General features: G+C 44.5%; 1 protein-coding gene across 1 annotated transcript in view; it reads left to right on the top strand.

Moving 5' to 3' along the window:
• Nucleotides 1-5719: 5719 nt before the first annotated feature.
• The window catches only part of hhip (hedgehog interacting protein), a 45984-nt gene continuing 39473 nt past the window's right edge, over nucleotides 5720-12230 (top strand). The window contains exons 1-2 of the mRNA XM_029749711.1: nucleotides 5720-6430; nucleotides 10131-10323. Of these exons, the coding sequence (XP_029605571.1) occupies nucleotides 6158-6430; nucleotides 10131-10323 (466 nt within the window). The 5' untranslated portion in view covers nucleotides 5720-6157. The remainder of the gene's footprint in view (nucleotides 6431-10130; nucleotides 10324-12230) is intronic.

Here is a 12230-nt window from a genome sequence, read left to right as displayed (position 1 = left end):
TCATACTTACAGCCACACAGAGAGAGGAGAAGGATTGTTCTAGTCATAGCATGTGTTGCTGCATCTGTTTCTCATTGTGCTTACAGTTCACACATTGGGATTCAGTCTATGATGATGACTACAACCCCCCTAACTGGCAGCCCCACACACATACACTCACACACATACACTCACACACATACACTCACACACATACACTCAGACACACACACGCACGCACACACGCACGCACGCACGCACACACACACACACACACACACACACACACACACTGCACACACACTGCACACACACTGCACACACACTGCACACACACTGCAGCCCCTGAGATGAACCCAGCTTGGGCTAGATGGGACCCACAGCTAAGAGTTAGCCACCAGAGCGGCTTTAGGAGTAGTAACGAGCTGTGAGGTGTGAGGCTAGCGGTGCCTGGAAGAGGCATGGGGAGTGAGTGAGGTGTGAGGCTAGCGGTGCCTGGAAGAGGGATGGGGAGTGAGTGAAAGCAGAGTCCTGTCTGTCATCAGGTCATGTTTCTCATTAGGGTGACCTACAGCAGGGCTGTGTTCAGAAGGTTGTTGGGTTGGGGGGGGGGGGGCAGTTTGAAGAGGAGCTAGGCTTTTACCTGAACGTGTCCAGATTAGGTAGCCTACTGTTCACTTAGGGTTTGAAACGTTTTGAAACATTTTGAAACGGGGAGATTGTGGAGGCACAGATTTGAAAGAAATGTTTTGCAACTGTGTGCCCTATTGTCCACGACACAGAAACGAAAGCAATGCTATATCCCCGTGATGAGGAGGAGGGGGGAGGAAGAGGAGGAGGAGGGGGAGGAGGAAGAGGAGGAGGAGGAGGGAGAGGAGGAGGAGGAGGAGGAGGAAGAGGAGGAGGAGGAGGAGGAGGAGGAGGAAGAGGAGGAGGAGGAGGGAGAGGAGGAGGAAGAGGAAGAGGAGGAGGAAGATGAAGAGGAAGAGGAGAGGAGGAGGAGGAGGAGGAAGAGGAGGAGGAGGACCATATCCGTAACCCGATGGGATGTTCTATTCCTACCTCCGTCCATCTGCGGATCACATGCTGAATGAGACAAAGCGGACGAGAATTTCCCAACTGATCCTGCTTTCTCATGGGTCAATATTTTGGTTATGAATGAATGTTGAACTTAAATCAAATTAATCTTTCCCATTTCATGTAAACATAAGAACACAAGCAATACGAACTGCATTAGACTGGGGTTTTCTTGTCTATGATATTCCCAAGTTGTTCACGCTTATAGTTCCACCTAAAAACTATAAGTTAAAATTTGATTTAATTTAACCTTTATTTAACCAGGAAGGGCTCATTGAGATTTGAAATCTCTTTTTCAAGAGCGTCCTGGCCAAGATAGACTGCACCAAGTCATAAAACAATTACAGACAGACAACATGAAAAACTATAGGTAATCTAGTAAAAAAACATAGAATTCACAAGAGTATAACAAAATCATAAAACAGCAAATTCAAAACATTGACTGGTCAGGGAATCAGTCTCAAAAAACACCAATCGGGACAAGTTCTTCCAGTTTAAAAGTATTTTGTAAGGCGTTCCAAGCCGATGGCACAGAGTACATAAAAGGCCTTTTACCAAATTCAGTTCGGACATTTGGAACAGTTAGCAGGATAAAGTCCTGCGAACGAAGAGAGTGCCCACCACATTTCTGAACAATAAAAATGCCCAAATAAAACGGTAGGACGATAGGCCTTCAGATAGATATACTGAGATGTCAAAGGAATTAGGGTGGGAGGCATCACAACAACAAAATAACAAGATAGTTGAACATGGCTGTTTGTATGTGTAGATCCAAGCCTCTTGCCACTCCGGGACACATTGTTAACTTATAGCTGTGGTCTGTCTTCCCCTCCCTACCCTGTGATTCTCTCTCTACTGCCTCTCTACACGTAGTCCCGCCGTCCCACAGCTGGATCCCACATGTTTTCACGCTGTTCAACAATGCGGCTGGATGTCATTCTGCTGTTCTCAGACCTGCTGTGGTGCTTCTTCTTCTACAACACGCCAACCAGCCCTCCTAGTCTCAGCCAGCCAGCCCACTTTCTATTACTGCGTACTGTACCGCACTGTAAACCACGGCTAAACTTGGTTCCAAAAATGTTCAGTGGGGTAACATAAAATAACGCTGCGAGGACAGCTTCAGAATGCAGGGAAGGAAAGAAGGGGGGTAATTCTTCAGGTCAAATCTGGCAGGCAGGGGCTCTGCTCGGGTCACAGCAACGCAGAGTCATTTCCATAATTGCCCCACAGTCAAATCAGGCTGGATTCCTCTGGATCGCTCTAGATTCCTGTAGATAAGCAGCCTACTGGGCTCTGGTCAGTGCCGGCCTGGTTGCCGGACCCCCAAAGAAGAACAGGTGTGGTAATGGAAGTGATTTCCAGCTCCTCTGTGTGTTTCCACAGTTTTTTTGTAGTAATTGCCACAGGACATTCCCCTTGCCTTTCGGATTGCTATCGTGTAATCTCTCTGAAGAGAGTGGTGAATGAAAGAGGATTTGTCCTGGGTTTGGCTTTGTCTTATCACTGGTCTTCAGAGGAACAGCAATATCTTTAATTACAGACGTAGGGTAGGCAGCAAACGGCTGATGTTGGGGTAATGCTGCCAAGTCTAATTACTTTAAATATTGACTGATAGATCAATGTATCAATATTCAATCAGGTGTGACCTCACTTCCGAATTCCAAACTGCTTCAAAGCTGGGGGCCAGTTGTGCCAGCCAGCTTCCTTGGCCACCAAAATTTGGCTCAAACCACTTCATCTAATGGCAAACGTTGACACTACACATCCAAGTATATCTGACCAAATTATGAAAGACAAGCATTGTCATTTTAAATTCCGTAAAGTGAGTGTGGAAGAGGTGAAAAAATTATTGTTGTCTATCAACAATGACAAGCCACCAGGGTCTGACAACTTGGATGGAACATTACTGAGGATAATAGCGGACCATATTGCCACTCCTATATGCCATATTTTCAATTTAAGTCGACTGGAAAGTGTGCCCCCAGGCTTGGAGGGAAGCAAAAGTCATTCCGCTACCTAAGAATAGTAAAGCCCCCTTTACTGGCTCAAATAGCCGACCAATCATTAGTTACCAATCCTTAGTCAACTTTTGGAAAAAATTGTGTTTGACCAGATACAATGCTATTTTACAGTAAACAAATTGACAACAAACTTTCAGCATGCTTAAAGGGAAGGACATTCAACAAGCACAGCACTTACACAAATGACTGATGATTGGTTGAGAGAAATTGATGATAAAAAGATTGTGGGGGCTGTTTTGTTAGACTTTAGTGCAGCTTTTGACATTATCGATCATAGTTTGCTGCTGGAAAGACGTATGTGTTATGGTGTAACAGTATTGCTTCCGCCCCTCTCCACACCTTTACCTGGGCTCGAACCACGGACCCTCTGCACATGTAGACAACAGCCACCCTTGAAGCATCGTTACCCATCGCTCCACAAAAGCCGCGGCCCTTGCAGAGCAAGGGTAACAACTACTTCAGGGTCTCAGAGCGAGTGACGTCACCGATTGAAACGCTATTAGCGCGCACCCCGCTAACTAGCTAGCCATTTCACATCGGTTACACTGATCCCTCTTTTGACCTCCTCCTTTTCCGCAGTAACCACTGATCTGGGTCAACAGCATCAATGTAACAGTTTAGCTTCCGTCCCTCTCCACGCCCCTATCTGGGCTCGAACCAGGGACCCTCTGCACACATCAACAACTGCCTCCCACGAAGCATCGTTACCCATCGCTCCACAAAAGCCACGGCCCTTGCAGGGCAAGGGGAACAACTACTTCAAGGTCTCAGAGCGAGTGACGTCACCGATTGAAACGCTATTAGCGCGCACCCCGCTAACTAGCTAGCCATTTCACATCGGTTACAATGGCTTTACACCCCCTGCTATTTTGTGGATAAAGAGTTACCTGTCTAAAAGGACACAGAGGGTGTTCTTTAATGGAAGCCTCTCCAACATAATCCAGGTAGAATCAAGAATTCCCCAGGGCACCTGTCTAGGCCCATTACTTTTTTCAATCTTTACTAACGACATGCCAGTGGCTTTGAGTGAAGGCAGTGTGTCTGTGTATGCGGATGACTCAACACTATACATGTCAGCTACTACAGCGACTGAAATGACTGCAACACTTAACAAAGAGTTGCAGTTAGTTTCAGAGTGGGTGGCAAGGAATAAATTAGTCCTAAATATTTCTAAAACTAAAAGCATTGTATTTGGGACAAATTATTCACTAAACCCTAAACCTCAGCTAAATCTTGTAATAAATAATGTGAAAATTTAGTAAATTGAGGTGACTAAACTGCTTGGAGTTACCCTGGATTGTAAACTGTCATGGTCAGAACATCTTGATACAACAGTAGCTAAGATGGGGAGAAGTATGTCTATGATAAGGCGCTGCTCTACCTTCTTGACAGCACTGTCAACAAGGCAGGTCCTACAGGCTCTAGTTTTGTCGCACCTAGACTACTGTTCAGTCGTGTGGTCAGGTGCCACAAAAAGGGACTTAGGAAAATTTCAATTGGTTCAGAACAGGCCAGCACGGCTGGCCCTTGGAGAGGTAATATTAATAATATGCATGTCAATCTCTCTTGGCTCAAAGTGGAGGAGAGATTGACTTCATCACTATTTGTATTTATGTGAGGTATTGACATGCACCGAGCTGTCTGTTTGAACTACTGGTGCACAGCTCGGACACCCATGCATACCCCACAAGACATGCCACAAGAGGTCTCTTCACAGTCCCAGAGTCCAGAACAGACTATGGGAGGTGCACAATGCCACACAGAGCCATGACTACATGGAACTCTATTCCAAATCAAGAAATTAATGCAAGCAGTAAATATAGACTTAAAAAACAGATAAAAATACACCTTATGGAACAGCGGGGACTGTGATGCAACACAAACATAGGCACAGACATATGCATACACACACACACACACACACACACACACACACACACACACACACACACACACACCCACACACACACACACACACACACACACACACACACACACACACACACACACACACACACACACACACACACACACACGATAACATAAGCACTATACACACACATACACATACACATGGAATTTGTACTGTAGATATGTGGTAGTGGTGGAGTAGGGGCCTGAGGGCACACGGTGTGTTGTGAAATCTGTGAATGTATTGTAAATTTTTTTATTGTATAAACTGCCTTAATTTTGCTGGACCCCAGGAAGAGGGATCTATAATAAATACAAATACAAATAGTGTATGTTAATGTTTCAGAGAATTGGTGGGGGGATTGGTGTGTTTACTTTTACATTAAGATATGTAACCTAGTGTTGGCTAATGCTTGCCATTATGTAGATCCCATTCCCAAAATATATAATCAAGTGCTATAGATAGGGGATGCAGAATACACATGAAACGACATATGTAATAGACTTTACAATCCTAGAAAGAATCACTTCTAGAATGTATTCTCAAGTGCACTTGACTTCTCAATCTCACCTCTTCAATTCTTCTGTAGGCTATCACTGACGACAGCCCGTCCAGTGCTGACAGCCAGGTATTCATCGTTCCGTTCCACCGTAGTGTACAGCCAAGTGCGCGCTCTCGTGCTGTCTTACGTCACTGTGCTCGCTCCTCTTCTCGCGCGCTGGTTAAAAAGAAGGAGGAAAGAGCAAGGGGAAACATGTGAGCGCTCTGAGGATCTAGTGAGAGACAATTTTGTGCTTACTTTTTTGACCCAATGCACTGTGCTGAAACGGATTTTAAAACAGAAGGAAGGACACAAATTAAGCTTACTGCAATTCTCAGAGTTTGCTTATTATTTGCTTTGTTTTCTTTACGAGAGAAAAATGTGTATTTCTGGGGTATGCCATCATAACCAGCACTACCATTAATTTATTTTAAATAACATTTTTTTCTTGAGCAAATATTTCATTCTGATTATTTTATGCGTATACCTTTATTAAACTCAATTATTATAATCGTTTACCTGTGATACAGCATATATACATATAGAGAATAGATTATTTTGTAGGTTTGCACCGTTGCTTTCCACAGTGATTGCCCTCATATCTTTTGGTTCCAACGTTTTTTCAATATGAGGCATTTGAAATTTGTACTCGTGTTGGCTATTGCAGTCAACGTTTGGGAATGTGGGGATTCGAAATTTGGCGAGAAGGGGGAAATAAGCCCGAGGAGAAGGAGATGTTACGACGGGAGCATGCCCAAGCGACTGAAGAAGAGGGAAAGAAAACTGTCAGTGGACAGCGGTGCAAGCAGCGGGGAAGTTTGTCACAGGTTGTACCCTCGTGTGTCATGCTGCCCAACCAGGCGTGCTGCTTATCAGATAGTCCACCGGCGTGATGCCAGGGTATGTTGGGCTCGTTGCATTCTTTCATTGTGAGAGCTGTCTGTAGGCTAATGCCAAACGCCCCGGGGAATGTATTTACTGCGTTGTGTGTCTTTTCGACTTGTTGTTGACAGTAGTAGAATTAACGATATATGAGGGAGGTTGGGACTGTGAGGGGAAAATTCAACCGTAGCCTACTTACAAATTCTGGCGTTGTCCTGCTACTCTAGGCTGTTTTTGAGGTTTCTTTATCAATCACATTAAATATGTAGAAAATCCATAAAACTGTAAAAAAAAAAAAAATGAACATGATTTATCAGCTAACTATGTTGTTTAAAAGTGGTGAAATGATATAAGCCTCCTGATTGTTGGTCTCGAGCGTGTCCGAAGCGTTACGGTGTTACCATGGTTATGTTATAACCTTTTACGTTCATCCCCGCGTTACAAAATAACCCCACACGCGCTCAGTCCAAGTGAGTCAGCACCGTTGACTATTGTTAAATTCTACTAAGTTATTTTTTTGCTTCACACACCGCAGTTATGCGCACGTGTGGCATGTTTGTCAGCGCACTTAGAATGTATTTTGCAACAATGTTGCATGTTATTATGTTTTTCTTATTTCCAATCAGTTCCTGCACAGAATGTGCGCGTTAACTGTACATAGCCTACGCAGATGCCCATTATACACAAATGATTATCGTCATGTTTAAATGCATGGATAAATCTTTAACACAGTCTTCATAGGCTACGTGGAGTTCACGGTAGAATTCGCCATATTCTCATGTAAACCGCTCCCAACGAATCGACATATCCGGCTGGGTGGTATCTCACTTTGTGTTGTGACAAAAAAGCCATATTGCATCATTTAATTTGCTCAAGTCATGCAAATAGGATGAAAAACCCTGAACAGAACAAAAATAACCTCGACTTCTCCTCCCTACTACACTGCCCACACACAGAGCTATTTTTGCTTATGGCAAAAGAATAACAACACCACCATTGTGTTTGTTAGTTTCACTAATGGGTGATGCTGGAGAACATCACTCTCCCCCTCAGTCCCTCTACTCTGTCCAAGTGTTAAGGCTGCTAAGAGGGTATTATTTGTCCTTCACTCCCCCCTCTCACACCCACCCCTCACTAACTTACACCTATTCCCAAAGGGCAAGTGTTTTGTTTAAGATTTTTAACACCAGTCTTAGTGTTGCCTACAGCACAGCCTCTTTTCTCTATAGGGGCTATGTGTGGTGGTCTCTCTCGCTCTCTCTCCCTGTGATTTCTGATGGTGAGACCTTATGAGGCTTGTCTAAGATTGAATGACAAGCAAATGTTTTCAAGTGTGACCTTTGTGCATTGATATGTTTGTTCCGGCAATTTCACTGACAAAAGCCATTGTGCAGATCCTATCAAAGAAATGAGTCCTCCTGTAACAGCTGCTCCTCTACAGTGAGCTACTTACACGTTGGCTTTTTGATCAAGTCTCTGTGAGGAGGACAACGACCAGCATAAAGGAGCTTATGGAAATGCATTTTGCATTTGGGCTGTCCATGTGAACTGGCAACCTTGTGTTATTGATGTGTTACGACACATTTCCCCCCCACATGCCAAGGTGTGTCACACAGATGGATGTTGTGCGTGTGTGTGGGTCGGTTGTTTACCTTCGGAGACTTGTGTCCCTTGCATTTCTGTTCCCCCAGTAATGCTATATTAGCGCTTGTACAGACCGGGATCGAGCCTACTGACTGAGAATTTATCTTTCTCTGCTTTTGAGTAGCGAGTCAGTGGTGAAATTTTGCTGCTAAACACAACAAACAAAGGTCCTCTTGTTCTGGTTTGTGGTGATGGCAACATTGGAGCCCATCCCAGCAACATATGGGCACAGGGTATGGCTGAGAGCCCACAAATGCTCCTCTCCATGGACTGTGCCAGCCCATGGCACGCCGAATCAATGGGCAATTTAGAGCAGGAGGGCGGGTGGTTAGGAATGCCCACGGCGGTAGTACTCACATGGATTTGGAGGGGTTAGTAGTAGTAATAGTATAGTAACATATACTGTACCACTTAGCAGACACTGTTATTCAGAATGACTTAAAATACAGTGAGTGCATATGTTTTAGTATCTGTATACTGCAGGGATTAAACCCACGTCCCTGCCGTTGTTGGCGTCAATCTCTTACCAACTGAGCCACACCAGACCACTACAGTTACAGGGACCGAGAGTAAGTAAAACACACAGACATGGACAACCAGGTTTTAGCCCCGTCTAAGCCTACCCTGCCTAATGCTGACATGTCAACACTTCTAAAGGCTAACAGCTTTTAGCTGCTCTGCACTCTTTATTAGTATGGTATTAGTATGAGTATATTTATTAGTATATTTATTGCTTGTTTATAGCCGGGTTTATCAACCTCTGTGTGTGCTTCTGGCAAGTCCTAATCATCCGTGTTTTACACTGTCCTGGTAAGAGGAGTAGAACAAACATTCTTTGGCCATCTCTAGTCGTGGTCCTGAGGGGCTAAAAAACAACCAAAGGGCCTGTGGTCAACCTGTGGTCACAAAACGGTCTCGAACACGACCGCAGGGTGGCTTTATCGTTAAGAAACAGCTTTCTCTTCCAGACCTAGTCAGGTTATTGTTGAACTGAGAGAGAGAGAGAGAGACAGAGAGAGAGAGAGAGAGAGAGAGAGAGAGAGAGAGAGTGAGTGAGTTAGAGAGAGAGAGGGGGAGGTGTCCATATGTTGGACCCAGGTCTGTAGGCCTAATTGACTAGGACAGACTGCTAATTTGTTGATACCAGTGCGGGAATGATGTGCCTGTCTATCTCTAAATTGGTGTTTACACACGGACGGACCTCACACAGTGCAAAGCACTACCAGCCCGCCTGCTGCCTAAGCAGCACACATGTCTGGATGCAGGACAGATTACGTTGTGTTTTATTACACCTAATTTGCTACGTAAATAATCCCTGCTAATTTCTGGGGTCTAAATCTCTTGTTTACTTTTGTTTAGCGACCTAAGTAACGCTTCAAACCCTCTAATTCGGCTCCATCCATTTTGGCCCCAGCCGCCCTGACATATGAAATGTAATTTGAACTTAACTGTTTGTACACTTAGGTAAACAAGTCGTGAGGGAGATAATCTTTTTCTCAGAAAGTGCCGCGTATTCTGGGTTTAAAAAGTGACATTAAAAGGTAATCAAGTCTAATTTTGGTGTGGGCTTAGTTTCTCTGGAGAATATTTTTTCAGTGTACCATCAATAGAGCTGCAGCGGTGGATAATTAAAGTTAGGTTATATCATCTCCATGCTAATGTCTTACAATAATGTTTATTATAAACTGGGTGGTTCGAGCCCTGAATGCTGATTGTCTGAAAGCCGTGGTATATCAGACTGTATACCACGCGTATGACAAAATATTTATTTTTACTCGTCTGATTAAGTTGGTAACCAGATTATAATAGCAACAACGCACCTCAGGGGTTTGTGGTATATGGCCAGTATACCATGGCGAAGGGCTGTATCCAGGCACTCTGCGTTGGTTCGTGCATAAGAACAGCCCTTAGCCGTGGTATATTGGCCATATACAGCACCCTTATTGCTTAATTATACAATATCGCTGACATGTCAGCAAATTACAAGCCATGTTGAGGTGTAAAACATTAATGCTCACTAAGTCCGTATTTTAATCAGTCATTGTTCCTTGTTGCGTGTGGTCCCTCCCCCTAGATCTTCTCCACCAATAACACGGAGTGCAGCCGTCTCCTGGAGGAGATTAAGTGTGCACACTGTTCGCCCAATGCCCAAGTGCTGTTCCACTCCCCCGAGTCGGACAAGGTCCCCCTCAGGGAGCCCCACCTGCCACGCCTCTGCCAGGACTACTGCCGAGAGTTCTACTATACCTGCCGCGGACACATACCAGGTAACCATTCTACTACACCTACCACTAAGATATACCAGGTAACCATTCAACTACACCTACCACTAAGATATACCAGGTAACCATTCAACTACACCTACCACTAAGATATACCAGGTAACCATTCAACTACACCTACCACTAAGATATACCAGGTAACCATTCAACTACACCTACCACTAAGATATACCAGGTAACCATTCAACTACACCTACCACTAAGATATACCAGGTAACCATTCTACTACACCTACCACTAAGATATACCAGGTAACCATTCAACTACACCTACCACTAAGATATACCAGGTAACCATTCAACTACACCTACCACTAAGATATACCAGGTAACCATTCAACTACACCTACCACTAAGATATACCAGGTAACCATTCTACTACACCTACCACTAAGATATACCAGGTAACCATTCATACTACACCTACCACTAAGATATACCAGGTAACCATTCTACTACACCTACCACTAAGATATACCAGGTAACCATTCTACTACACCTACCACTAAGATATACCAGGTAACCATTCTACTACACCTACCACTAAGATATACCAGGTAACCATTCTACTACACCTACCACTAAGATATACCAGGTAACCATTCTACTACACCTACCACTAAGATATACCAGGTAACCATTCTACTACACCTACCACTAAGATATACCAGGTAACCATTCTACTACACCTACCACTAAGATATACCAGGTAACCAAGAAGGATGATGATAGTGCCATCACTACCTCAGTCAGTGCTTGCACTGTATAGGCGGAGTGAGGCACACATATGAACACAAATCTCTCTCACACTCTCTCTCATTCTCACTCGCTCCCTCCCTCAATCTCACTCACTCTCTCTCTCTCTTATTGACTTCCTGACACACTACATACAGCCTAATGTCTGAATAAGGCAATATTACATTTCTGAGCAGGTCTCCTCAAGGTCCCCAATTCAAAGTCAGCAGACAGTGTTGAATATATAGGTAGCTTGGTTTTACTTATGCAAGACGCAGTGGAGCGTAAGGACTCAAGAAGGAATATTTATTTATGTAGGCTTACCTCATCTGACCTCACCTCCACTTGGTGGTAGAGCCTGCCTGCCTCACGCCCCCATACACTGGGAGAGCCTCGTCTCAGTCTACCCACCCTTGCCTGGCAGACGTTGCCTACTGCAGCCATCAGCCTAGCACTTTGTTAATTAGTCTGACTATACACTTTAGACCTGGCAATCAGGAGGTCTCTCTCTCTCTCTCTCTCCCTCTCTCTCTCTCCTCTCTCTCTCTCTCTCTCTCTCTCTCTCTCTCTCTCTCCTCTCTCTCTCTCTCTCTCTCTCTCTCTCTCTCTCTCTCTCTCTCTCTCTCTCTCTCTCGTCCCTCAGACTGCAGGTTAAACCAACCCAGTACAAAACGTTGTTTTATTGCACCAGGTGGACTGGATTTATTTTCTTGCGCTAGCTGAGTTGTACAAATGTGTAAATACTTGTGGATTTTTTATAGATTTCTGAGTGTGGCAGCATTGTCAATATTTTTAGTCCCACTTGGACTGGTTGTAGATGTGTTTTAAGGAACATTACTTTTCTTTACTCAAACTCTTCCTCAATCTATGGAATTTAGACATAAATTGTGTACACACACATGCGCACGCGCACACACACACATACACACACACGTAACCACACGCCCTAAACAAAGCCTCTACAATCTGCCAGAGCTGAAAATGATTGATTTTATGACCCTTTCCTTCCCTGGCCCTGTCCTTCTTTGGCAAGCCCTCCTGAGCTGCCCTGGCTGACGTCAGGGGGCTGACGGTGCTGTTTGGGGATGTGTAAGCTGTAAGCACCCTGGCTACGGTCTAGACATGACCGGCTCTGACACCTCGCGCCACCAAGGGAGC

The sequence above is a fragment of the Salmo trutta genome, chromosome 4, assembly GCF_901001165.1.
Source record: "Salmo trutta chromosome 4, fSalTru1.1, whole genome shotgun sequence".
NCBI lineage: Eukaryota > Metazoa > Chordata > Actinopteri > Salmoniformes > Salmonidae > Salmo > Salmo trutta.
Note: the sequence above shows the minus strand (reverse complement) of the source record. Positions and strands in the feature narration are given on the sequence as shown.